Genomic DNA, 27,710 nt, shown 5'->3' with positions numbered 1-27,710 from the left:
CTATAGTAACTTTAGGAAGGTTTTTTGTTTGTTGTTGTGTGAAGGATTTTATTTATTCACTGTCCCTGTACCTAGAATAAACCCTGGCCCTCAGAACTTAAAAAAAAAAAAAAAAAAAAAAAAAAAAGAATGCGTGAATGAATAAATGAACAAAATGTATAGCGTCAGTTTTAGGATTGGAGTATTTCTCAAGAAATTCTATAACTTAGGCTCTTAAGATTGAAATTATATCTAAAAGTTTTAAGAGGTTAACTTGCTTTTTGTTTTGAGTAAAGTGGCTTCATAAGATCTAGTTGAACATGTAAACCTTTAATTTTAGAGGTCAAAGGTATCAGATATTACCAGTTCTACTTGTTTCAGCCTAGTAGTATTGCTGACCATCCAGCCATTCCCTTACTTTTCCCTACTTTAAGGTGATGTTCTAGGATTTCATGTCTGCTCAGCATATACCCATTAGACTTTTTTTCTGTTTTGAAAAACTTATTTTGCCATTGTGGGGTTTCTCACATCTTAAGTAGTCACTTTGCCTTAAATTCTTGTGGCTGGTTTCTCACATTGGAGGAATAAATGGTAATTACTACTACCAGCACCTGAATGAACATATACTAAATGAACATTTACTATGTGTTTGGTACCATGTCTAAGAGGCTACATTTTTTATTTATCCGAACCTAGATGAATCTTGAGAGAGCTATACATTTTTGTAATATTTTAAAATAACATAACTTGCAAATGATAGACAGTTTTTCATAAGTTACTGGGAATATATGAAAAACTTTGTATGTGTCCTGTGTAAGAAGTCCTGAGGTTTACCACTTAGTGAGAGATTAATAACTCCTGAGCCTATGGCTACAGGCTAGGATTATAGCTATGAATATGATACTGTCCTTGCCCTGGAGCAACATAGGAAACAAATTAATGGATCATTTAAGTGTCATACGTGTTACAGTTGATAGGTGATCATGTCGTAGTATGACCCCTCACCTGGACTTTGTATTCCAAACTCTCTACTTCATGTTCTATTTTAACTCTTCAAGAGAAAGTAGTAGAAAACTTTCAAGTACTTGATTTGGATGCATCCCAGATAGTATAAATTTTCTTTTATAATCATTTTTAGGTATATGGTATATATTAATGTTGTTAAACATGATACCTTTCTCAACATATTGTTTTGAAATTGTAAAGTTTAAGTGTAAGTAGAAGAAAGACCTTGTTCAAGGTTACTTGTCTGCTTTTAGTCAGAAGTTATATGTCTTAGGTATATTCAGAAAATATTGTTTGCTCCATAAAAGATTTCTATTGCCATACCATTTTGTATATATCAGCAAGAACTTCTTTCTGATAGCTTTATAAGGACACATGTAAATACTTTGCTTTAGGCAGGAAGCTATCACAGTTGCTAGACACATTCTTTATTTTGGTGCATAAATTTGAAAAATGAAGACCAGAAATGTCAGAAAGTACATAGAGAATATTGAAATATTGAATTATCAACCTTCTTGTACAGATGCACTAATACATTTACCCCAGGGAATGAAATTAAGCAGAGTCTCAGCCTTAACTGTGTTTCTTGACATTTTTGCATGTAATTTTGTAAAGCGTAATATTGCTCTACTAACTCTTTTTGGAGAAGAAGGCTATCATATCTGTTTTTATAAAGTACGTCTTTAATGGAGATTCATTTTTATCCCCAAGGCAACTGTGATTTGACTATGGATATTATAAAAATGCTAAAGCAAAGTTTATATTTTGTTTGATCCTTTTAATAGGTTAGGATGTAGAAATTTATCTCTTTGGTAAGTAATACAGATATTTTAAATATGGCCAAACTAATTTTTTATTTTTTATTTTTTATTTTTTTTTTGGCCAAACTAATTTAATAAATTATTTCAGAGTGTACTAATTATGACTCTGGTGGTTTTGGTAGTTTTATCATTGTTCCAGTAAATAATCCTTTTTCCTTCCAAATCTTATTCCGAGCCCTATGAGGTAGGATTGTGTATATATATTGATATTGTGAAAAAGACTTCATTTTTGTCCTCATAACAATTTAATTTTTTACTTCTTACTAAGCAGCAGTAAACATTGAGCAGTCATAAAACGGAGAATAGAGAACATGACCTCTAAAAGATTTTCATGCTGGGAGACTGGGGAACTTTAATATATGATATTGACATATTTATTCACAACATATAAAGGGAGATTTGACAGGAATTGGCTCCATTTGTTCATTCAACAAATATTTATTGAGTTTAGTTATAAAGGTAAGGCTTTGGAAAGGTAATGAATAAAATAGGTTTTCACTATTAATAAGCTTCCAGGTTGGTGATATTACTGAGGTGTGTGCATTTTGATATTTTTATATTACAGTGTAATAACTGTTATGGTAGGAGTACCCTATGTGGTATGTAACCCTATAGAAAGGATTCCTCATCTAGTCTTGGGTGGCCAAGGAAGGCTTACCTGAAGAAGAGATAGCTAATGTGAGGTGACTAGGTGAGATAGCCAAGAAGGAGGGAGATGGAAATTTATGGTGGATTTCTTATAGGCATCTCAAGGTTAATATTTCTGAAACCAAATTCAGTTTTCTTTTATCCTAAAAATGCCTTTTCAGGGGCACCTGCATGGCTCAGTTGCTCAAGTGCCTGACTCCGTGATTTTTTCCCCCACTTAAGTCACCATCTCATGGGTGAGAACTAATGTTGTTGGGTTCCACACTCAGTGGGGAATCTACTCACAGATTCTCTCCCACTTCCCTCCTCCCTTGCTCTCTCGTCCTCTAAAATAATCTTTTAAAAATATTCTTTCCCCCATTTATTTTATATCCCTATTTCTCCCTGAAAGTTCTAATACTTGTTTCCAGCTTGCAAAGCAATAGAACACCATAGTCATCTTAGATATACTCACCTCACTCATTTCCTTCACTCAGCTGTACACTAAGTTTTTAGATTCTGTTAAAAAAAAAAAAAAGTCCCTTCATTTTTTTTTCCCCGTTCCTCTGTCTCCTACCTTTGTTTGGGCAGACCTTCAGTTCTTGCTAGGATAACTATGGTAGCCTTGAAACTTGCTTTCGTGCCTCTGCTGTTTCTCATTCAGTCCACCTAACACCCTGCTGCACGTTGGGTTTTTCAAAGTGCAAATTTGATCATGTTAATTTCTTATTATAAGTACTCTTGATAGCTTTCCATGGTTTTCAGGCAAAAGGAAAAACATTTTGGTCTATTGTAAAATTCCTTTGAATAATTTTGTTCCTCTCTACATCTGTGACTTAATTCCTTGCAATTTGTTTTCCTCCCTCCTATGGCCCTTAAACACGGTTGCTTGTCATGTATGCACTGGGCTAGACCTTCTGTTTGAAGTGCTAACTGCCCTTCTCAGCTAACTGGTCAGGTTCTTTAATCCTGGGGTCAAGCATCATTCACTCCCATGTCTTCAGTCTATTTCTCTCACTGGTAATTTTCATAGGTTTCGGGTTACTCGCTTGCTTTTGCTTTGCCACCAGACACCACACTAAAAGCGATGGCCATATTCTATTCAACTCTGTATCCCTAGCACCTACCATTTTGAGGAACAAACATCAAATGCATGCTATTATTTATTGTATAATGGGAAATAGGTAGTTTGGGGCCAAGTCCCAGGAGATTCTTAGGTAGTAGATTAATGAATGTGGCCTTTAAATGTAGCCACTGACAGTGTAAGAGCAAAGGAAGTCCTGTCTTTTGGGTCATTCTTTTTCTTTTTAAAGATTTTATTTGTTTACTCATGAGAGACAGAGAGGCAGAGACACAGGCAGAGGGAGAAGCAGGCTCCATGCAGGGAGCCTGACCTGGGACTTGATCCAGGGTCTCCAGGATCATGCTCTGGGCTCAAGGCAGGAGGCACTAAACTGCTGAGCCTCCCGGGCTGCCCTGAGTCATCCTTTTGAGAGAATAATAGTGTTCAAAAAAGTTGGGGGGGGGGGATAAAAAAAAAATACTGGTCTTGTTTTTTGCTTTGAAAAATGTTCATTGAGCATTTGAAAATACTTTTATGGACTGATTAGCAGTTTGGAATTCAGATGAGAAGCTGAGCTGGTGGTAGGAGTTTGGACACCATCAGTGTATGAATGGGGATTGAAGCACGTAGGTGGGGAAGATACCATTCTACCAGGCATACGAAGTGAGGCCAAGAGAGGGGTGAAGAGTCTTGTCACATGGCAATGTTAGAGTATGGCCCTGAAGAATGGGCACCTATAAAAGAATTGATAGGAATAGTCAAGAAGGTAACGGGGGAACCAGAACAGTGTGTTGGAATGCAGCACACTGGCACACAAAGAATGAATATGGGAGCAGATTTGCTTACTGTAATCATGGGGGAGGCAAAACGTATGAGGGGGATGGGTATATGGAAAATCTTTGGAACCTTTGCCTAATTTTGGTGTAAACCTGAAACAGTTCTAAAAAATAAATTCTACGTAAAATAAACAAACTGTAGAGCATTATCTAAATGTTAGTTGGAGGAAGGTGGTATGGTTTCATCTAAACGCCAGATTGGAAGACAAAATCTGGCTTTTACTCTCACGTCTTCACTTACCGGTTTAATGATGAGGGATTAGTTAAGCATCTCTTTGAATTAAGGACAAAATAAGATTCATATATAAGTGCCTTTTGTAAACTGTTGTTTTATATTATTTTTCCCCTACCTGAGATTTGACTGTGTTTTAATATCTAAAGGCTACTTTTGTGAAGTAGTTGGATATTTTTAGATTTATTTTATTTTTTAAGTGTCAAATAAATGTTCTTGACCATGAGACACTACCCTTTTGAAATTCACCTCTGCTAGGAGAGGTTTTTAGTCATGATGATGGCATGATGAAGTTATTTGAATGCAAGATGGGAATTTGCGATGAGTAGCTATATAAATTAGAAAGCTCATTGGATTCACCCAATTTTACTGTTTGCCTTCCTCCCATAAGGTAATGCACCAGGGTTTTTGAAAGATTACCATTAATCTCCCAAAGATTAATTTCCAAAAGATTAATGATCAACAACACAGATTTTATTCTCTTTAATTATTGCTGAAGGTTAGAGCCTACATCAGGGCTCTTAACTCTCCTGACAATGTAAGAGAAAGTGACACATTTACAAAATGGAGTTATTTAATAATAATAAAAAAATACTAAAATGGGATTCTTTTAATTCCTAGTGATAAACTTCACATAAGTTTAAAGTTTTGCAGGTAGAGGTCACAGAACTCAGTACAGTCCTTTGCTCTTTATTATTGTACACAAAGTTGCAATGATATTTAGGGACTTTTAAGAAAAATGTCAATGTTGAAGATACCTCTGGGCTACTTTGCTCCGCCGAGAGGAGAAGGTCACAGACTCCATCTCTGGCTTTGTCTGCTCCCTTGCAAATTGAATGGTTTTTGGTGGGATCCGTAGGGACCTAGAGAAAGGCTTTGGGTGACTTAGCAAAATCTACCATTCCTTTCATAAAATGTTTGTGTCCTACTGACAGATCATTAGAATCCTATTTCTCTATGAAGAATAGTGCTTTTCAATGCCTTCTTTCTGTCTCCTGTTTTTTTTTGTTTGTTTGTTTGTTTTCCCCAGTTTGAAAAAGAGTTTACCGACCACCAAGAAACTCAGGCTCAATTGCAGAAAAAAGAAGCAAAGATTAATGAACTTCAAGCAGAGTTACAAGCTTTTAAGTCAGAGGTAAAATACCATCTCTCTGGATTGAATTTGGGTATTGAAAGCTTACCAGGGAAGCAAAGGTCATGTCATATCTTCGTAGCTCACAATGTTTAAACTTTAATTTTACTTGTATCTTTTCATAGAATTGTTTATAAGTATTTCTATTTTGTAAATTAAAAAAATTATTTTGCTACCTTTTTTTCAATTTGCATTTTTAAGGATGTCTAAACTTTTACTAATTAATCTGCTTCCTTATTTTTAATTTGGATTTTGTTCCTAATGTCACATGTTTTGTATGTAATCATAAAGGGTAAGAAAGTCTTTTTTACTCTTAGATTTGTCATTCATCACTGATCTTTATCCCACTACAGGAAATTATTGCTCAAGCTATTTATTTTTCAAAACCTTCAGCCTATGGGTACCTTGCAGTGAAAGATAACCTCTAGCTGAATGAGAACATTTTCTGATAATTTTTCAATTTCCAAAAGTAAACAGATTTAAAACGTGACAAAAAAAGAGAGCAAATCTGGATTATGAGGCAGATAGCTCACATACACCCTCTACACATAAAACATTGAGATAGCAAGAAATACATCATCTGCATGTTATAAACGGATGACAGTAAGGAGCTGGAATATTCATAGCAAAATTTCTTCATGCAGATTTGCATATAGGATGATGAGCAATAAGTATAGTTTTGCTCATTTCCTTTCATCCTAATTTATGGTTATGTCGAAATAGTCTCAGATGTACCATTTCCTATATCGGTGTACTATTTCCTCTATTATTGGCTACTTCAGTTTTCTTTTAAAAACTTAGTGGATAGTTTTGTTACAGAGGCTGTAAGAAGGTACCCAAAGAGACAGCTATCTGTTAAGTGTTCAATTTTAGGGGAAAAAAGCTCTTATCTGTAAGAAAATGACTCTCACTGATCTTTCTTTAGTGTACAAGGAGGAAGTAAAATTCATCGAAACTTTGCATCTTTCTTGTGTGCCTCCTTGTCTCTCACACCAAAAGAAATGTTTGATTATATTTCAGATTGAGTTATAGACAGTGGCTGAGAGTTTATGTCCAGTTTCCCTTGGTCTGGGCTAATATAATTTTAAAAACTTTTCTAGTTGAAGCATTACTTGTAAATCCAAACTAAAGAATTCCTGTTGATAAAAAAGAAAATAACCACCAACTTTGGATATATTATTGCTACATATATTTTAATATGAATATGGGAATAAATTTGTCTTAAAACTGAGATTAAATCCAGGAATCTCTTATACTATTTGAAAATATGGATAAGGATGACTATTTTGGCCATAAGAAGCAAGCCTAGAATTAGAGACTTCATATTGGCCACCATGTTAATTTTTGAAGAACAACAGGAAAAGGTTTTTTTTGTGAACAATTGTTGTTGTTTGGGTTAGTGTGTGTTTCTCATGAAATCCATTCATTTATCTTAAGATCCTTCTCTTTGATCAAAGCTATAATGAATATGAGGGGTATGAATAAAATATATCCCATTGTCTGATTTTACTTCATTTACCTTCATTCACTTAACCAAGTATTGTCAGGTGCTGGGAATATAATCAAGTTAATCACAGGATAATCTGGCCTCATGAATAATATATTTAAGTCAACCATACTCTACCCAAATGAACTAAAAAGAGAAGAAATTCAACCATATCTTTAAGATGTTAATAATTATAAAATGTATATTGAGTGTGAAAATAACATACATCCTTAATGTTCACAGGGCATACTGTCCATCTTAACAGCAATGCAGCATAATGCTGAATTGCTTCTACTTTATAGTTAATGTTTTTGTTAAGATCTGTTTTTTGATTTGTGGTTTCAATTTCTTTTATGACACGTTTTCGTTGTGTTGATCTCAGATGTCAATTTCAGGCTTTTATACATGATCTGTTTTCCATAAATTTGCCATAAAACTTTTAAAATGATTTATTAAAGGCCACAATTTGCAAGATAGTGTGTTTGTGTCTTAGAATTGAAATGAGTAATTACAGGAAAATAATCCTATCACGAAAAATTACCAACTCTGATCTTCTTTATAATAATCAAAATGCATTTATTCTTACCATGCCATAGACACAGAACAAAAGTGACCAGTGGACCTATTTGGCTCTTTTTCACTCCTGGTTTTGCATTGCTTTTCTGTGACCCTGGACAGTGTAGAATAGCAACCCCCTTCACTTGTGATTCATCACCCTGTACTTGTCTGCTTTTTCTCTCATCTTTAATTCATTCATCTTACACCTCTTTTTTCAATGGCTGTCATTTGCCAGTTGCAACTTTAGGTGTTGGAGAAAGAGGTAGTAAATTATACAGACTTAGTCACTTCCCTCGTGGAGCTTATAATCCATCAAAGAGATAAATGCTAATGATTCCATAAGTACTTACCACTATGATAAGGGCAATCAGAAGAGAAGCACACAGTGCTATCAGGGTAAAAGGAGTGACCAGATGAGGCTTTTCTGAGGAAAGGTTATGCTAAGACTTGAAAGGATTGGCAGGAACTACCATGTGCCGAGACTTAGGTTCCAGGCAGAAGGAATAGCATGTGCAAGGGCCCTGAGGTTGTTATGAGGTTGGCATAAAGGTGGAATTATATATGAAAGCCACTTGAAAGGCCAGTTCATGAGGATTGTTATGTGCCCTTGCAGGGCCTACTTAAGAATTTCAGATTTTTTTTTCTCTTAAGATAAAGACATGTGACAATGCTATTTAAGTCTGATGATCTTATTATTTAACCTCTCATTTAAATGCTAGTATTCCATAGAATTCTGTATATAGACTTGACTTTATGCTGCATACTCTGTAAATACTGATTGAACTTACCTACTCTCGTGACTTTCATTATCACCTAGAAGCTGCTGATTTTCAAATCTTCTAGACCCATGTACCCATATCCTTCCTGGACATCTCTAACTAGGTGGCCATAACTACCAAAATAGGAAATAATATTTTTGGCAGTTATACTTTTATGAAAAAAAAATGAAATTCTTTAATTGAGGTGGGGGGGGACCCAACTTGGTTGGAATTTTGTTTTTCAGTTAATCCATGTGAAATTGCTGATACTGAATTATCTTTGATTTAAAGTAATTATGTTTGAGGAGAGTATACTTTTACATGTTTCACAGATATTTTTAGTCATGTTTCTTTTTTCCTCTTCTCTTCTAGTTTGGTGCCTTGCCAGCTGGTAGAAATAACTCTTTGCCACAGTCAAAAGAAAATGGAACTGGCCCCCCAGCACTTGCTCCTCCTCTGCCACTGCCATCTTGTGGAGGCATGCCACCTCCACCCCCTCCTCCCCCACCTCCTCCACTTCCAGGAATGCCAATGCCTTTTGGTGGTCCCGTGCCTCCACCACCTCCTCTGGGATTTCTCAGTGGGCGAAACTCTCCTCCTCCACCAACCCTACCATTTGGGTTAAAACCAAAGAAAGAGTTTAAACCTGAAACCAGCATGAGAAGATTGAATTGGTTAAAGGTAAAACAGAAATAGAGGGAAAAAAACATAAACATACTGCCACCTAGATTAAAATTTAATATTTACTTATGTTTAATTTCTAGTGGAAATCCTAATCAAAGCGATATTAAATAGACAAGCGTTAATTGAATTCAATAAAAGTGTTGAGACAATGCCCTTTTCTCCCAACTGGGGCTTTCTGGATCAGAAACTTGGTGAGAGTTAATAGTTGTTACAGTGGGATTTGATTTGTTATTAAATTGGCAATTCAGCATTAGCATCATTGAACCCTATATGAAGTGTTTCTTGGTGTTCTTTGGAACTTTCTATATTGGTAGCCATTGGAAAAATTCCTGCTAATTATCACAAGTTGATATTCAGTCAGGACACAGAAATTCTGAATCCTACAGCAAGATTGTTTCATGGTCACGCAACATTGGGAAATGATGTGTAATGTGCACTTGAATTGTTGGAGTGCATGCGAGCATTACCTGAGACTCTGAGAGGAATAATTAAGAAGAAACAAATTTAATTTCACTCTGCTTCAAACCCTCAACTACGTGATGGTGGAACTTTGTTGTTGTTGTTCCCTTAATAAAACCTTAGCTTCCCGGGGAATTTGTATTTTATTGAACACACTTTGGGGAAAAATATTACAGGGATTACTTCGTAAACATCTGCTGGCAGCTATGGGACCCTGGGTCTGAATGTAGTGATTGCGCTGGGACAGTTGAAACACCCAACTATTTATGAATCCATCTCTCTGCAGATCAGACCTCACGAAATGACTGAAAGCTGTTTCTGGATCAAAGCAAATGAAAATAAGTATGAAAATGTGGATTTGCTCTGTAAACTTGAGAATACGTTTTGTTGCCAACAAAAAGGTAAGTTGAGCATCATGCTTATTTGTTAATTTTAGTATGTTAACACTGCCAATTTTTATATATTAACTTCTGGAGAGCTTCTTATTTTAAGAGTCCTAGACATGATATTTTTACTTCACTAGTGGCTAAATAAATTATCTAATAAAAAGCAATGTTTAAAATCCAAATTTTGCTATTTACATTAATAGCATGGGCCATGTTTAAAATGCAAATGGTTCATACAGAACTTTGTCAAATTTTCAGTATAATAGCTTTTTTGAAGATGTTCTAAGTTGGACTTTTGAAAAAAAGGAGGATGTTTTCATAGAGAATTTTGGCATGAGAGTTCCTTTTTGTCAATGGGACATAGAAAAACACAAAAATGAGAGCCTTCTGGTTAGAATTTTACCACCCTTTAATATTGCAGTGACTGTCAAAATAACTGGTATGAATCACATGGGACAGAAGAAATACCAAATTTATTGAAACCTTGAAAGCTTAAAATAGAAGTATATGAATAGGTTATATGGTCTTTCCCTTAAAAATGATAGCATTCATTTTCTTTCCTTTTTTTTTTTAATAATTCAAACATTCTTATCTGAAAATTGGATCTCTACCACACGTTTCAGAGTTGATATCCACTTAAGCTATTGAGTTAATTTTAAGTTCTGTAATGCTTACATTTTAGGCCTATATTACAAGGTACTTAGATCAGTGATTACCTTTTAATTTTCAAAAGGAACCTTTTTCACCATAGGCTATGCCACTTATGACTGGGCTCATTGACCACAGAAAGCTGAAGGAGAGAGGTGCATTCCAGGAGATGGGAAAGCTTGCTATCGAGAGGGAAGAATTAACTTCTTAAAATACATACTGGGGGGCACCTGGGTGGCACAGCACAGTCCTTTACGTATCTGCCTTCAGCTCAGGTCATGGTCTCAGAGTCCTGTGTCGTTGGGCTCTCTGCTCAGTGGGGAGCCTGCTTCTCCCTCTCCCTCTGCACCCCTACCCTGCTTGTCCTCTCTCTCTTCTTTCTCTCTTTTTCTCTCAGAATCTTAAAAAAGAAGATACTATGTATTAGGCACTATACTATGTATCTGATTAAACTTGATAATCAGAGCAATGAAAGGATATTGGCAGATCCTAAAAGAAAAAAATAATTTGCATTCCTTTGAAATGCTTGTAAAATATAACTATAAATTAGAATCTCTTTCTAGAAAATAATTGTAAGTTAGAAACTCTAAAAGGTGATTTTAAATTAAGGTGGCTTTCCAGGATTTGGGATTAACTCCAAACCTTCAGCAGATATTTTTGGGTACTGTTCTTGACCAAAATAGTAAAACTTGTGTTTTGATCTTTGAAAACAGTGGGCGTTTTCCCAGCAGGCTTATCCTAGGAAAACTTGTGAAGTAAGCAGATCTTAATTTTACCTTTTGATTATGGAGAATGAACATTTTCTTTGAATAAGATTAGTGCACTCTTCAGGCAATCAAGGAAAATATATGGCAGTTAAAATGTGTATTTACATGTAAAACACTTCAGAATTTCAGATTTCATAATCTGGAATTGATTAGTTTTCCCTTTGCTTTCCTAGTAGGTACAAATGGTGGTACCTTAAAGCTATTTAAGTTATACTGCCATCCAGCTACTGTCTCTTTTTTTTCTCTCTTTACTCTGATTACTTTCTTAATTAATGAGGCCCAAAAGGGAAACTTGTTAGCATGTCTTTAATTTAGCTGTAGTGCTAGCCCTAAATGAAATAATTGGACTTTTAAAAAATTCTTAAGTCATCTAACTTTAGCCTTGAGATTCAAGGTTGGAAAAAAAAAAACAACAACAACAATGTATTTGCAGGATCTAATACTAGTTATAAAGGTGAAGGTGAGGGAAGGACAACCTTTTTCTGAATATTCTGTACTTCCATCCCTTTCTGCCTTTGGACAAGCTGTCCCCTCACCCCTGAGTCTCTCATTTGACATAGTGGCTGGCCGAGCCCCACAAATTCTATCATTTCTCCTCAAATGCTACCTTCTTTCTTCTGTGATGGTGGATGATTTATTGGAAAACAAAATTGATGCTTGCAGAAAAGCAGGATTTTCTATAGATATTTTGTACTAAAGATCAGAAAAGAAGGCGAGACTAAAGTATTTGGAAAGCTTAGACAAGACTAAGGGGCTGGTGGAGTCACCACCTTGCTCCTTGTCTATTTATTCATGGCCTGGCCCCTGAGGCTTTAGGTCCAAATCTTTTGCCTGTCTCCTGTGACTCCAAAGGTTACTTTGAATCAATTTTGTAATTTCCACAGAATTCAAAATTAAACCTTGTCACTTATTATTCAGTCCAAGGTGGCCAGACAGTTGCTCTCTGATCTCTAGCTGGCAGGGAAAAGTAGAGGCATTGCCTACTGGTTGATTTTCATCTTTGGTTTGCATTATAGCTTCATGGAGAAGGACACAGGATTCTTGTTATTGGAGACGCTACCGGGTTTTTAGAGAAATAGAATATCTGTTTTTTTTTTTTTTTTCCATTGCAGTAATTCTTCTGTCTAAAAACCAGGGCATTTTGTGATAACGTGGATGGACCTTGAGGGCATTATGCTAATTGAAAATATTCAGACAGAGAAAGAGAAATACTGTATGATTTCTCTTATATGTAGATTCTCAAGGCAACAAAAAAAGTAAACCAAGCTCATAGATAGAACAGATTGGTGGTTGCCAGAGGCATGGGTAGGAGAAATGGGCAAAGGGGGGTATAAATTGATTGAACAAACAAAAAACCCAGAGCTATTTCTCTGATTACAAAAGTGAAAGTTCCATCCCAGGAATTTAAAATGGTAAATGCCAATCAGTTGTACTCCCTAAACATTTGAAATAGGTAGAAAGAAAAAAGGAACTGAATTCAATCATTTACTCTCTATCTGTTCTAGTCACATACTCTGTAGTTTTTGGTCACTAAGGTTTTTTGTTTCTATGGAAGACACTGCTTTGGGTTTTATAAACTTTCAGGTTAAGATGCCTGGGTTTTGGTGATTTTATACACTGAAAGTTGGAAAAGGAAGAGGGCCTAATAGTATCCATAGAGCATCTGTGGTGTACCACTCGCTGAACTGGGCCATTTTCACGTTACCTTGTCTAATTCAGGAACACATCTCTACTGAGATTTTTCTCCTGCACAACATGCTAACTCTCCAGAATACCACCCTGCCTCATGCTCTGGTAGAAAATAGCAAGGTATTCTAGGTAGGAGCTTGGACATTTCCTCCTAACTCATCTTCTTTATTATATCTTCTCCCAGTTATATTTTAATAATGTTGTCTTTTAAACTAACCTTCCTGTGATGTTTATAACATTGCTTTATTAGGAAAGTGCCTGTGCCCTATCTTTAGGAGTACAGGAAACTGTCTTAGGGTTTTCCTGTGAAATCAACATGTTTGCCTGATTCAATTGTATTGCTTTTTCTTCTATACCTTATTTTGCTATCAAATACGACTTTGGGGGGCAGCCCGGGTGACTCAGCAGTTTAGCGCCGCCTTCGGCCCAGGGTGTGATCCTGGAGACCCAGGATCGAGTCCCACATTGGGCTCCCTGCATGGAGCCTGTTTTTCCCTCTGCCAGTGTCTCTGCCTCTCTCTCTCTCTCTCTCTCTCTCTCTCTCTCCCTCCCTCCCTCCCTCCCTCCCTCCCTCCCTCCCTCCCTCCTTCCCCCCATCTCTCATCTCTCATGAATAAATAAATATTTTTAAAAATGTGACTTTGGTTTCCTTATCTTTCTCCTACATTTTCTAGATTTTTGAGTTCTATCTTAGCTTTCTATATTTTAAATTCTTCTGAAAACAAAACATAGTCATTTTTCCTGGTCATATTTTTCTTTTTCTCATTCTTCCTCATTCATTCCTCCCATTTTTCTCTCTCCTGTTTTGGCTACCACTCTTCAAGCATATATCTATTGGGTATACATTGTATGTTAGGCCTTGTGTTTGGCACTGGGGAGAGAAAGGCAGACACGTGCCCATTCACGTGTTGCTTTCACAATCTCCATCAAACTCAGTCAAGTTCCCCCTCAAATTGAAGCACTAGAATGAGGAATGGAATGACAAATGTTGATTTTGATTCAGAAAGGACTGCCATGTTTTACTCTCTTGGGCTCCTGTTAAAACCTAACAAGATTATAAAAGAAAATTGTTTATATATCTCTTTGAAATTTAATCACAATATTCATATATTGAACATTTGGTATCATCAAAATAATGCTAATGACCTGTGTACTTTTTTACCGGATTGAAAGCATCTGTTGGCTAATTTTTACAGGCTGTTGGAAAATGGATTAAAATATACTAACAGGTTATTGGTGTTGGATTTATCAACTAAAATTAATATTAATTACTTTCATTATTCACAAACTGTTAATAGGGATTAAAGGGCTTTTTGAAAGTACATGAATAGTCTAATTCACTTAGACTGATTTATTATAAAAATGTGATTCCACAATTGTTAGCTTTCTGAAGTAATCACATTTTATAACAGGTGCATCATATTTGCTAGATAAGGCCAATAAACTGGTTTATAAATAATTTCTCAACTGAACTGTTATGGCATATGGAAACAGTTAATGGATTATGCACTTAAAAACAAATCAAGCTTAGATTTCTGACATCATAGTTCAGTGGACAAAGTATTGGGGTAGGGAGTGATAAACCATGGATTATTCCAGGGACTTGGCTGTGCTCAGGGTGTCGCTTTGTATTTGAAACACAATTTATTCCTCTGTATGAACAAAAGTGTATAAAAAAAATTCCTAAACTAGCTCACAAGCCTAAATGAAGATGAATAATATAATTTGTAGCAGTGTTTTTTTGGAAATATGTGTTAATAAAGAGGTGATGCCAAGACGAATGCAATGTGTCTTAAACTTTTCTGAGAAGACATTTGACAAATGCTAATTTGGAAAGATTGAGGGGGAAGTCAGTGAAGAATTAAATATTTCCCTAGGGATTTATCCTTTGGTTCTTGTCTGTGTCTGAATCTGAATCGAACTAAAGACTTAAGGAAATGATGGCATAGGTCAGAAATGTCTTGTTTCACCATTAGAAAGTATCTCATTGTTACCAATTATTTGTATTTTGTGTTGGGTTGCTAAAGAAACAGAAATTTATTCTGAAAGCTCTAAAGAAATAGAACTTAGTGAAAATGGCTAAAGAGAGTGGGGTTGTTTAGCCTGGAGCCACAGGCGACTTTTAAGTCCCAGAATGCTTCAGTTACACGCTTAGTTATACAGTGTATCTTTGGCATCTGTGATGGGAATTTTAAAGGCCCTTGTAACTAGGCGCATTACTTGTGTATTGTACTAATGCTATAAACAGAAAAGGAGGAGACTTAGATGTGCGTGCATGGGGAGAGGTGCCCATAAACATAGCTTCCTCCCCCTGCTGTTTTCCTCTTCTCTCTTTTCCTTTTAACATTGGAGAGACAAATGGTTCTAGGGAGCACTGGATGCCTAGAGTCACTTGACTAGTAGTAGATCCGGGTAAACTGTGTTCCTTTTAGATTACAAGGTCACCTTTGGTGTTTTAATTCTTGCAGTCTGTAGTGGTGCACTTGTAGCTGTCCTCTCTTGACAACATTGTAAGGTTGTTAGATTTTATTGTCCTCACACATGTTTTTCACTCAGGATTTCTCTTCAGATCCCCATATCTTCTGTCTTCTCCCCATTTACCTAGGTCATCTCTTGTTGCCCTCTGGTTGCTCAAAGTCCACTTCCCTATTTTAGGCAATTACTCTTTGCTTTGTCTGCATTATGTTCTCAAGACTCCCACTCATAATTAGTGTACAGTATTAGTCACCTGAAAAAAATAAAGGAGACACATCCTTCTGAATGCATGGTTTTATTTTATTTTGCTTTAAAGATTTTATTTATGTCTTCATGAAAGACACAGAGATAGAGAGGCAGAGACATAGGCAGAGGGAGAAACAAGCTCCCTGCAGGAAGCCTGATGTGGGACTCGAGCCCAGGACCCCGGGATCATGACCTGAGCCAAAGGCAGATGCTCAACCATGGAGCCACCCAGGTGCCATGAATGTGTGATTTTAATCTTAAAGCAATACTTGTAAATCTGGCTCTTCACACTGCTCCTTCTCTCTCCCTCTTCTGCATTCTTCCCTGTTCCCTCTGCCCACCTCCAAAGACACTTGCTAGGCTTGGAAGAAATAGGATCATGTGGAGTTAGTATTGCAACCTGATGCCATCACTAGAGAAGAGTGGGGGGTCGTGGTAGGAGTGTCATAAGGAGATAGAGGTAGGAGGCTTCTTGCTGAATTGTATGCTGTTGGAATTATAAAATAATGTAGCAAAGTCTTTTGTAATAGGGAAAAAACCTTTAATGAAAATAACTTTTTTAACCTTGAATTTCATAAGTTAGTTTTTGAGGTAACTATGTATTTGTGTTTTTGTGAGTTGGGTGTGTTTTGTCCCTCAAGGCTAAATCATTTAGTCACAGCTTATAATTTGTAACATGTCCTATGCATTTAACACAAGCAATCATGGATTTTCTGGCATCTAAGGAGAGCACCAGATTAGAAACCTTTGGTTATCACAGCTTTCACTTGTGTAAGTGCTTGTCTGTGTCTTAAAAGAATGGCTGTTTCCAAGGCAGATGCATTCTAGTTCAGGAGTTAACTTAGGGTCTTAGAACTTGGATAAGAAAAAAAAAATTACTTTCACTAATCTCTAAATGAAATTTAGCTTTTCCTTTGGTTATAAATACAAGCAACAAACACATTAGCACCTATGCCATTTCTACTTATTTAGTTGATATATACTTTTATTTATATCCCACTAGAATTATTTCAGATATGTTAAAAATATTATTGAAACTTCTCACTACTTCAAAATGCGGGTAGCTGCGAGACCTGCAGCTGGCTTCTGTTGTTCAGTACACTAATAAAGAAGCATATTTTGTCAGTTGGGTCCTCCAGGAGCCAATGCTGAGAGATGTTGGTGTACCAGGTTTTTTTTTTTTTAGGACTTGTGCTGTGGGCAATGCAGGTGAAGCGTGAAGGTGGAGAAAGCAGGACTAGGGAGGGAGAGCCTTCAACCGTGATGGAATATGACAAATTCTCAGCCATCCTAGCTGGGAGGGTGCTCTGAGGCAGAGGGCATGTGAGGGGAGTCCCGGGTAGTGCTGCTGTCATGCTCAGCCATTGGCTCGGGTTGCCCAGGAATAGCATGGCCTGGACTCAGGAGGATTCTGAGGCTGCTAACGGCTTGACTTGCCAGCCAAGTGCACTCCTTGCAGGTATACTCCCTTCATAAAGGGAGATCTCCTATGTATTTTATTTTCTGCACTTAAGAATTATTCTGAGAAGCAGTCCACCTCTCTACCAGTGGGACCCATGGCAGCCAAGGTTATGAAGCCTGCCATAGCCTTTCTACCTTGTACAGTGCTGGGCATGAGGCCCAGGCCGGGGGCCTAGGCCTGGACTTGACTGCTGCCTATTTACGTATATGCAATTTTATTTTATTTTTTAAAGATTTTATTTATTTGGGGGAGAGAGTGTGTGCACACCCACAGGGAGAGAGGGAGGGAGAAGGAATCTCAGGCAGACTCCCTGCTGAGCGTGGAGCCTGATGTGAGCTCGATCTCACCACCCTGAGATCTGGACCCTGAGATCACCCTGGAGCCAAAACCAAGAGTTGGAAGCTTAACTGACTGAGTCACCCAGGCACCCCCTTCCCCTTCTTTTTAATTCAAGGGGCTAATACATTATCTGTAATGAGAATGAGATATTTCATTCAACTAGGAATACCTTTTTATGGTGACTTTAACATCAGGTCGTTCATTTTTGGATCCTCTTTAACAGATGAATGTATTTGTTAAAGTATGTCAAATCTGGCAAAACTAAGAAACTCCTTAATGAGATAATAATACAATGGCATTGATGATAATTTTTTTTTAGCAGTTGTGTTTACCTCATATCATTTTATTTGCTCCCCAAAACAATCCTGTGGGAGAACCAAGGCGAATATTGCATAGATGTTATATGTAAGAGAAACTTGCACTCTTCAAGCCAAGTTGAGCTAAAAGGAGCTGCCCCTCTGAATGGAATACAGATCTGAGTCTAAAGCCAATGCTTCTCTGCTGTGGCATGCTGCTGCTCTGATTAAAAGAAATCCTATTATGTTTTATTTAAAGTGCTCTTCTTTGATTTAAAATAATTTCCTTCTCATCTCCTGCCACCTTACCGCTGCCCCACAGCAGTTCACCCTCAGCCCACAATTTATATTAAAGGCTTTAAAAACTTGCCATTTTTTATTAAGACCATCTTTCATCATTTGGCCCCTCTATTCATTTTTGTAAGTATTTGAGCTGTAAATACCAACACCCTGCTGTGGAGTGTGGAAGGGAGAGGGACTGTGGAGTCTCCCCCACCACACACACACACACATGTGTGACCCTGGCTTTTGCGGCTGTAGTTCTTTATAAAATGGGGGAGATGATACCCATCTCAGAAGGTGATGTGAGGATTATATCATGAAGATTTTAAAGCATCTTTAATGGCCAGCTCATTGTAGTTGTTCAGGAGTTATTAGCTGAACTTAAATTTTGAGAATGCAGGCTCATTTCCACTTGTAAAATTTTGTGTGCCTCCTCTGAATCTTCTGGATGACCTAGCCAGCTTTAGCCCCACTTTCCACATGAAGTCTTTCAAACCCTAGAACTGCTGCATTAGCTGCCATATGTTAGTGGCCACTTGAGAAGAATTCTGTAGCACTGATTGGTACCATCAGTTTTAGAAAGTATTAATAGATTCTGTACATCCTGTTTCTTTCATTTTTGTGTATGTCTTTGTTGTCAGATGCTTTATTAAATTCCTGTAGAAGGAGGGATCTATTGAATCAGGAAAATCAGACTGGTTTGTTTTTCTCATTTTTTCCCTAAGTTTGTCCATGATTTTTTTTTCTTTCAGTTTATAAATCATTAATGGAGTTGAGCCAATAATTTCTGTGATATTATGAGATTTAAAAACTGAGAATTTTAACTTGGCGCGATTGAGCTAATGCTTTGAGAGTGAACTTGAAAAGCTCAATCAGCACTTGGTAAACTCCAGTTCTTGTTACTTACTCATGATTATTTTTGACAGTTATTTACAGTTTCAAAAATTAGCGAGGATGGTATGTAAGACTTAATGTAATTATAGAACTGGGATGTATTAAGGCATAGGGAACCTGCATTTGATAGGCCATAAGCTTTACTTGGCTCTTGTATTTGCCTAAATTCTCCCCAGGGTTTGCAGGAAGGGTGATAACTGTTAATTTTCTTATTTTCATAGAGTGCTAGAAAAAGGTTCAGAGGAGTGATAATTTTTTAGGAATATATTTTTCCCCCTCCTCCTGCTTTATGGTGTAAGCTAAAGAAATTATTAGGTGAACCTTATACAGTAGTTGAAATTCTCCTGTTTTGACATACTAGGACTTCCTATGGTTTAGCTCCATTCTTGTTTCCTAAAGTGGTGACTAATTAAGGAAATACATAGAGCTGTCTTTATAACTTAGTTGATAATGAACATTGGTATTTCAGCTTTTCTAACAGCATGTCAAATAATCGATAAGGAGGGAGTGAAACCCCTGAAGTGAGAAGTCTTTATTTTGGAATGTCTTACAGCCCCCAAATCTAAGATTGAGAGACACCTTTGGAATTTTCCATGCTGTATTAGTGTTTATAAATCAGTGTTTTCTGGTGAGTCGGTAAGGATCTTTGCCTGCAAGGAAACAATAACTGGCTAAAAGCAATTTAGACAAGAAGTCAGGTGGTTGGTTTTCTTAGATTTGGTAAATTCAGGGTCCCAATGATGTCAGGACTCAGGATTAGCTCTTCTTTACTTTCTTAGCTTTCCTTCCATTTCTAGCATAGCTTAGCTAGTGAGGGTAGGAGGAATCATGCTCACAGATGGGGCTTTGTATTAATTTTGTATTGTTGCTATAACAAATTACTGTGAATTTGGCAATGTAATGCAAGTTCACTGTTTTACTTTTTTTTTTTTTTTTAAGAATATATTTTTTCGTGAGAGAGAGGCAGAGACATAGGCAGAGGGCAAAGCAAGCTCACTGCAGGGAGCCTGATCTGGGACTCGATCCCAGGACCCCGGGATCACTATCTGAGCCAAAGGCAGACTCTCAACCACTGAGACACTCAGACACCCCACTGTTTTACATTTCTGTGGGAAGTGCCTCATGGTCTCACTGGGCTAAAATCAGCGTGTCAGAAAGGCTACATTCTGGAGAGTCTGGGGGGGCAATCTGTCTCTTCCTTGCCTTGTCCGGCTTCTAGAGCTGCTCACATATGTGGCTTCCTTAATGACATCCCTCTCAGACTCTGACCTCTGCCAGGAAAGTTTCTTTTGAAGAACTTTGTGATTCAATTGGGTATACCTGGCCAATCCATGCTAGTGTCCTAGTCTTCAGGTTTCTCACTGTCATCACATCTGCAAGGTTTGTTTTTCCATGTAAAGTAAAATATTTACAGTTCTAGGGATTAGAACATGGTCATCTTCCGCAGAGGAGGATGAGGGTGCTAGGATGAGCGGTCCAAAAATTGAAACATTTCACAAGGTACTTGGCTCTGTTTATTCCACTCATTAAAATTATGTCTGTCTTCTTTATGTGTATGTTCCTTTCACAGGAATGCCATATTATGGTCCTGGGGCATTTTAACTCTGTAAATTTATTTGTTCTGTTCAATAAATGTTATTGAGTTTCAGATTTTTAATAATCACGTTAACATGTTTTTGTTACCACTCCTAAGTGCTTTTCTGGAGTTTTAGGAAAAATCCTTACAAAATGTCTTTCTAAGTACCAGGAAAGATTTTTTTTTTCCCTTCTTTAGTCAAATATACTATATTTAATGAATGGGCAACGGGTATCACACACAGTCTATTAAGGTATTTTCTAGTTTGTAATGTATGCTATAAATTTTATTTTTCTTTCTGAGAAATTACTAAATTCTGTATATTTATACATGTATTTTCAACCCAGAAATCTAGGGTAAAGAACCATTGGCATTTAAAATCAAATGGGTGTGGCACCTGGCTGGCTCAGTTGGTTAAGTGTCTGCCTTCAGCTCAGGTCGAGTCCCTAGTCAGGCTCCCTGCTCAGTGGGGAGTGTACTTCTCCTTCTCCCTCTGCCTCTCCCTCTACCACCGTGTTCTCACACACGTGCTCTCTTTCTCTCAAATGAATAAAAAAAGTCTTTTAAAAAAAGAAAGAAAACAAATTGGTTCTTTGCTCTTATTTGTTGCCTTTGTATTTTAAGAAAGAAGGAAAAAGTGGTTCTAATTTAGAAAAAGAAATGCATTATATTTTATACATTATTAATTTTTGGGAGATAACTTATGATTACATTATTAACTTTCTACACTTCCTGTTGAAAAACAATTTCCTCACTTTGTTGTTTAGTTTAATATTTAAAAATGCACATTATGATTCTTGTTTGTGATTTTCACAACATATTTTCATCTGAATAGTGTTTGTTTTGTGATAGAGACTTTGGGAAGAGGGACGTTTCCTGGTCCAGATATTACTCAGACCTAATAAGCATCTATAAATGGATATGAACATACAATTTCATTACAACCTAGAAAATATATGTTGTTATAGTTGCATATTTCACTGGGCAATTTCAAGTACAATATATAAAAAGTTTATTTTAATTGGAAAAATTTCATCACTGAGGAAATCCCATTTATCAGAAAGATCTCATGCAACCACATTTCACACAAAATAAGCAATTTATTTTAATTTAATTGTTGGCTGTTAGTCATTTGCCAGTCTACTCTTCTATCATAATAGTGCCTTAGACTCATTCTTTCTGAAGCAGAGCTCTTCTTCCTCCTTTAATCTTCTTTTCTTTGTCAATTAGAGAACCAATTATTTTTCAGGGTTTCACAGGTCACAGTGGGACAGTTTGGCGCTCTGCTCCCACAGCATAGGATTCAACCCAGAAGAGTTGAAATAGCCAGTGGAATAATTGTTTGTTTTTAAATGAGGAGTATTAGTGTTTAGAGATTTAATGTTTTTCTTTTTTAAAATTATATTTTTTTCTGAATAATACTTTTCTCAAGTTTTATTGTGCTTCATTTCAAACCTTGCCCATCTATATAAAAGTGAATATGAGCTCTCTGACCAATCATTTGTGTTTCCATTACCCACTTTAGTAGATTGCACAGTGTTTCCTGGACTGATAGGGAGTAAAGCAGCAGTCTGTGCTAGCTTCAGTGTGGTAACAATACTTTTATAATAGAATTTCCTAGATGTGTGTGTATGTGTGTGTGTGTTTCATAAACTTACATGTTTATGAAAGCATATCCTTCCATGAACCAGATAATCCAAAATTGATAATCATTTTTTACCGGCTGCTTCATTTTTTACCGGCTGTTTTGCTCTGCAAGATTGTTGAGTGCAGAGAAGGCAACTGATGGGATCATCCCATGCCCATTTTTGTATCTCTGAGGTGTGCTTTATCAAAAAAGCTATTTTCGTGAATGTGTTCTTGATGAATAAGCGTAACTTACCACCTCAATAAATCAAAATTTCTCATTATTCTTGATTATATGAGGGTTGTAAGAAGTCCAGAACAGCTGTTGGAAGCAAAAAGCAATGAGAGAAAGGAGCTGACTTGAACACTAAGAGGGAAGAGGAGCACCTGCTTGGCCCCGATAACCATGCCTGATTCTTGTATTTTAAGATTTAGGCCTTCTTCCCATTTTCATGTGTAGAGGCTGAGGCTCAGAGAAGTTAAAAATCTGGCCCTTGGGGTCACATCATTATCAAGGAGCTAGCAGTCAAGAATTCACTTCTTCCGGACTCCCTACCTTGTGTTCTTTCCTCTCTCTCCTGTTTATTTTATTTTTTTTTATTTAGTTATGATAGTCACAGAGAGAGAGAGGGAGAGAGGCAGAGACACAGGCAGAGGGAGAAGCAGGCTCCATGCACCAGAAGCCCGACGTGGGATTCGATCCCTGGTCTCCAGGATCGCGCCCTGGGCCAAAGGCAGGTGCCAAACCGCTGCGCCACCCAGGGATCCCCTCTCTCTCCTGTTTAGACCAGAAAGGGAAAGAGTCCGTGGAAGTGGATGCAGACTGGTGTGGAAATGACCTTGGTATCAGCTCCCCTGACTACCTGTGTGGTACACAGTGACCTCTTTTCTTTTCTTCCTTTAACCTTTGGAAGCTCTAACAGCTATTTCATCCATTACATACGTATTTCCAACTTTTTTTTTTCCTCTTAAATACCTTTTATATTGTTTTCTCCTGTTCTTCCTCCTCATTTTAATTAATTAATTAATTAATTAATTAATTAATTAATTTATTTATTTATTTATGATAGTCACAGAGAGAGAGAGAGAGACAGACAGACACAGGCAGTGGGAGAAGCAGGCTCCATGCACCGGGAGCCAGATATGGGATTCAATCCCGGGTCTCCAGGATCGCACCCTGGGCCAAAGGCAGGCACCAAACCGCTGCGCCACCCAGGGATCCCTTGTTCTTCCTCTTCTTAAGAAAGTAATGCCAGCTGTCTTCAAATTTTTCACCCCTACAAATAGCACATTTTTCCTATGCCATGTGTGCATGCGTTCTAAAGGATTAAAAAGAAAAAGAAAATCTTCTCTGTTATTGGTAGCTTTTTCAGGGTCTGGTCCAACTTGTATTTCTAGCTGTATCCTCCTTGTTATTTTTCTGCTCTCTACACTAGACTTCAGTAACTTTGGTCTATTTTTTCCACCAAGTATGGCTGTGCATTTCATTGCCTCTCCCTGGGTCATCATTTACTCTTGAGTGTTTTAATTTGCAGTCTTTACCCATTCCTCATCTCCTACGACAATTCCCTGTGGGAGCTACTGCCACCTTATTGGCAGTACGTCTTCCACCAGGTTCCACCTTGGCGAGCTTGCCTGGGTTCTGCCCCTGGCTGCCACCTGCTGTGCAGTTTTCTGCTTTCACATGGTTGAACCCTTTCTCTTTCACTGGGAGAGTGCCAAAGCCTCTGGAAACCGTTCCCTCTCCTGCTGCTCTGCTTTCTCTTTCATCTCCTACTACCTTCTCCTTTGTTCTTTTACTTCAGCCACACTGGAGACCCCCCCCCCCCCCAGATTCGCTGCAGAGGTTCCCTGTCTTGGACATGGAAGGGGAAAAATTAAGTCTTACCATCTGTGACTGTTGACTCCAATGTCGCCTTCTCTGTGAGGCTCCTGCCTTAGTACTGCCAGGTTTTCCCATGCGCTCCACCCCTGCATCCCCATGCCAGCTCTTTCTACCTTGTTTTTGTTTGTTTTTTTTTTTTTTTAGATCGTCTGTCAACTTCTAGCATATCATTATCTACCAAGCATGTGTTTGTCTTTTTATTTCTTTGCCCTCATTGGAATTCAAACTCTTTAGGGGAGAGATCTTTGTTTTCCTTTCCTGATGTACTGGTAACCCCTAGCAGAATGCCTGACGCATAGCAGACAGGGAATTAATGTCTGCTGAATGAATGAATGGGCTCTCATTCCTTTAAAAGAGAAATACAATAATTTCATCTTCTCCCAACAAGCTATCTTTTTCTTTTTCATTTTAAGCAAATAGGAATTTTGGATGGAGAGTAGAAATATTTAAGTGATCCAGATTCCAGTGAACTCTGCCACTGATGACTTTAGCTCCAAGTGAATAACAAGCTCTTCTGTAAACTAGGTTAAAAAAGTTCAGAACTGTGAAGGTGATTGAGGGTGGGATAGGTTCAGGATCTAGATGCTGAAATGATTGACCTTTCTTGCTTGGTTTAGCAGCAAGGATCTGTATAAGGAGGAGGAAAGAGTTGAGGTAAGTTCTGTCTTACTGTTGGATGGACCTTGATTCCATGTGTGCAAACCAAGAATAACTGTTAACAAATAGATTGTAACACATTTTATAGGCCCCCCCCCCGAAAATTGCACCTTTGTTGGATATTGATTTTTTTTTTGTAGGAGATGAAATTCATATCACATAAAAACTATTTTTAAGTGAATAATTCCGTGGCATTTAGGACGTTCACATTGGAGTGCAGCCACCACTTCTGTTTAGTTTTAAAACCTTTCCGTCAGTCCAAAGTGAAATCCTGTACCCATTAAGCATTTTTCCCCCTTTGTTCGTTTTCTCCAGCCCTGGCAACCACCAATCTGTTTTCTGTCTGTGTGAATTTATACTGGGTGTTTCATATAAATGGGAGACCTGCAATATGTGACCTTCTTCTGTCTGACTTCTTTCACTTAGCATGGTATTTTTTTAGGACCGGACACGTTGTAGCATGTACAGTGCTACATTCCTTTTATGTATATACTATGCTATGTATATATGAATTTTTTTTATTCCTTCTTTGCACATTGAAACTGTTTCCTCTTTTTCTGGGCATTTGTGAATAGTGCTGCTGTGAACATGTATTTGTTTAAATACTTGTTTTCCATTCTTTGCATAACAGACTTAGGAGTGAAATTGCTGTGTCACATGGTAATTTGGTATTTAGCTTTTTGAGGAACTGCCAAACTGTTTTTCATTGTGGCTGAGTCTTTTTACATTCCTTCCATCAATGCATTAGGGTTCTAATTTCTCCACATTGTTGTAAATGCTTGTTTTTTTGTTTTTGTTTGTTTTTTGGGGGGGATAGTTGTTGACTTTAAGCTTTTAAAAATGTCAAAATTCACTGGAACTGTTTTTATGTAAATATTTGATTGGGCATTACAAAATCAAGTACATTAACTCTTCTTATAGAGACTAATGCAAGCTTTAATCAAGTAGAGAAACTTGGGATACAAATAATAATATAGAAAATTTGAACAGTGGTAGGATTCACAGGTGATTACGCCTGGGAAGCTTGCAAGTTTACATGAAAGATAATGTGTTATGGGTTATTCTATATTATATCTATAAAATATTACATGTGAGTGAAGTAGACATGTAATATTATGTTCCTTAAAATTTTGTAAGGATGGTTAACTATTTACACTGCTATAGTTTATTATTATAAAATAATTGTTACAGAAAACTTAGAAATAGATGAAAGAAAAAAGTACCACCCTAAACTCTGCTACCTACTTTAAATCAGTGTAGGGTTTGCCTTTATTCCCTTTTATCTTTTTGAAATGTGTATAAGCAATATAATTTTGTATTATTTGCACAGATGCATTCTATGCTATTAAATAGGTTTTATAATATTTTGGCTGGCCATTTAGTATTATGTCAGTCATATCACAACTCTTAGACATATTCAAAAATCTATTGATTGAAACTGGATTAATTAGAAACAGCCTCATGAGGGGAGGTAGCTTCACCTTGTTGACCCCATGTGAACTTTCTTTCTTTGCTCTGGTGTCATTTCCTTTGTGGTATGCTCTCTATGACTTTCCAGATTGGGATAGACCTCTCTGTAAGTCCCACATAGCTCTTTTTCATTCATAGTATTGGTTTGTGATTCTCATAAAATTCTTATTTGTGTATTTATTTAATGTTCTCTTTCCTTAATAGACTCAGTCTTTCCATGGATAAAACTAGATCTGCCTTCTTCCCTCTCTATTCCTTTCACTGAGGCCAGTATCTGATGTTCACTGATGCTTCATAAGTTTTTTGGATGGGTTAGTGAATAAAAACACAGGGAGAAGGAGAAAAAGTGTGAGTAAAGGCACACTTTTGGATATGTGCCGAGTGAGTTTGGGGAAATATGTAGGCTTCAGAGTTAAAGAGTAGTAATGGTGTGTACTTCAGTTTCTGTGGGGATGGGTGCAGGGGATAGGTGAAGCAATGTCACTGAAAGATGAACCAGGAGAGTTGTATCCATATTATGGAGGTCTTTCTATGTAAAATTCATGCATTTAAATTTAGTTCTATCACATCAATATTAATAATTTAAAATGTGAAATATATTAAATTTTGTCAAAAACATTGAAATGTGTTGAAGATAGATATACTGTGACACAGTCTCTGTTTTAGTATGACAGCTCAGTATTGGGCAGCTCTGCGTTGTAGAAGGCAGAAGCCATAGGCTGGGCTACCATTCAGAGGCCACCTGAATTACTCAGGGAATTAATGATGAAGTCTGGAATCTAGGTTCCTTCCATAGGAGTAAGAGAGATATGAGAGAGATTTTGGAAGTATAGTCAACCAGGATTAGACAATTATTAGCGGGTGGACTTTGGAAAGCATTGCAGAGCCTAGGCTGATGTCAGGTTAATAGCGTGAATTAAGCTGGTGTCTGTAGATTTTAGGCTGATGATAAACAGCTTTTATTTTTACCCAGTTGACTTGAGGCACTGTTGTGGATCTTCATTTTAGGTTATATCATAGGTTCGCAAAGCTTTTCTGCTTAAGTCCATATAGTAAAATATTTTAGTCTCTGTGGGTCATAGGGTCTTTGTTATAGCTACTCAGTTGCACTGCTACAGTGTAAAAGCAGCCGCATACTCTATGAAAACTAATGATCATAGCTGTGTTCTAGTAATATTTTATTTACAAAAACAAGTGGCAGACCAGACTTGGCTCATGGGGCTATAGTTTATTGACTACTGAGTTATATAATTGAAGTTTTATTTCAGATTATATTATTAAATTATACTGGATCCCAGTGTGCATTATGTGACTTCCTTTGACAGTGATCACTAACTGGAAGTAGGACTGGAGAGATGGACTGTTGTATTTA

At 37.2% G+C, this 27,710-nt stretch overlaps 1 protein-coding gene across 1 annotated transcript in view; it reads left to right on the top strand.

Moving 5' to 3' along the window:
- The window catches only part of DIAPH3 (diaphanous related formin 3), a 489,880-nt gene that overhangs the window by 172,890 nt on the left and 289,280 nt on the right, over positions 1-27,710 (top strand). Inside the window, exons 15-17 of the mRNA XM_055336191.1 lie at positions 5,594-5,698; positions 8,870-9,178; positions 9,927-10,041. Of these exons, the coding sequence (XP_055192166.1) occupies positions 5,594-5,698; positions 8,870-9,178; positions 9,927-10,041 (529 nt within the window). The remainder of the gene's footprint in view (positions 1-5,593; positions 5,699-8,869; positions 9,179-9,926; positions 10,042-27,710) is intronic.

Source organism: Nyctereutes procyonoides, unplaced genomic scaffold (genome assembly GCF_905146905.1).
Source record: "Nyctereutes procyonoides isolate TBG_1078 unplaced genomic scaffold, NYPRO_anot_genome, whole genome shotgun sequence".
NCBI classification, from domain to species: domain Eukaryota; kingdom Metazoa; phylum Chordata; class Mammalia; order Carnivora; family Canidae; genus Nyctereutes; species Nyctereutes procyonoides.
Note: the sequence above shows the minus strand (reverse complement) of the source record. Positions and strands in the feature narration are given on the sequence as shown.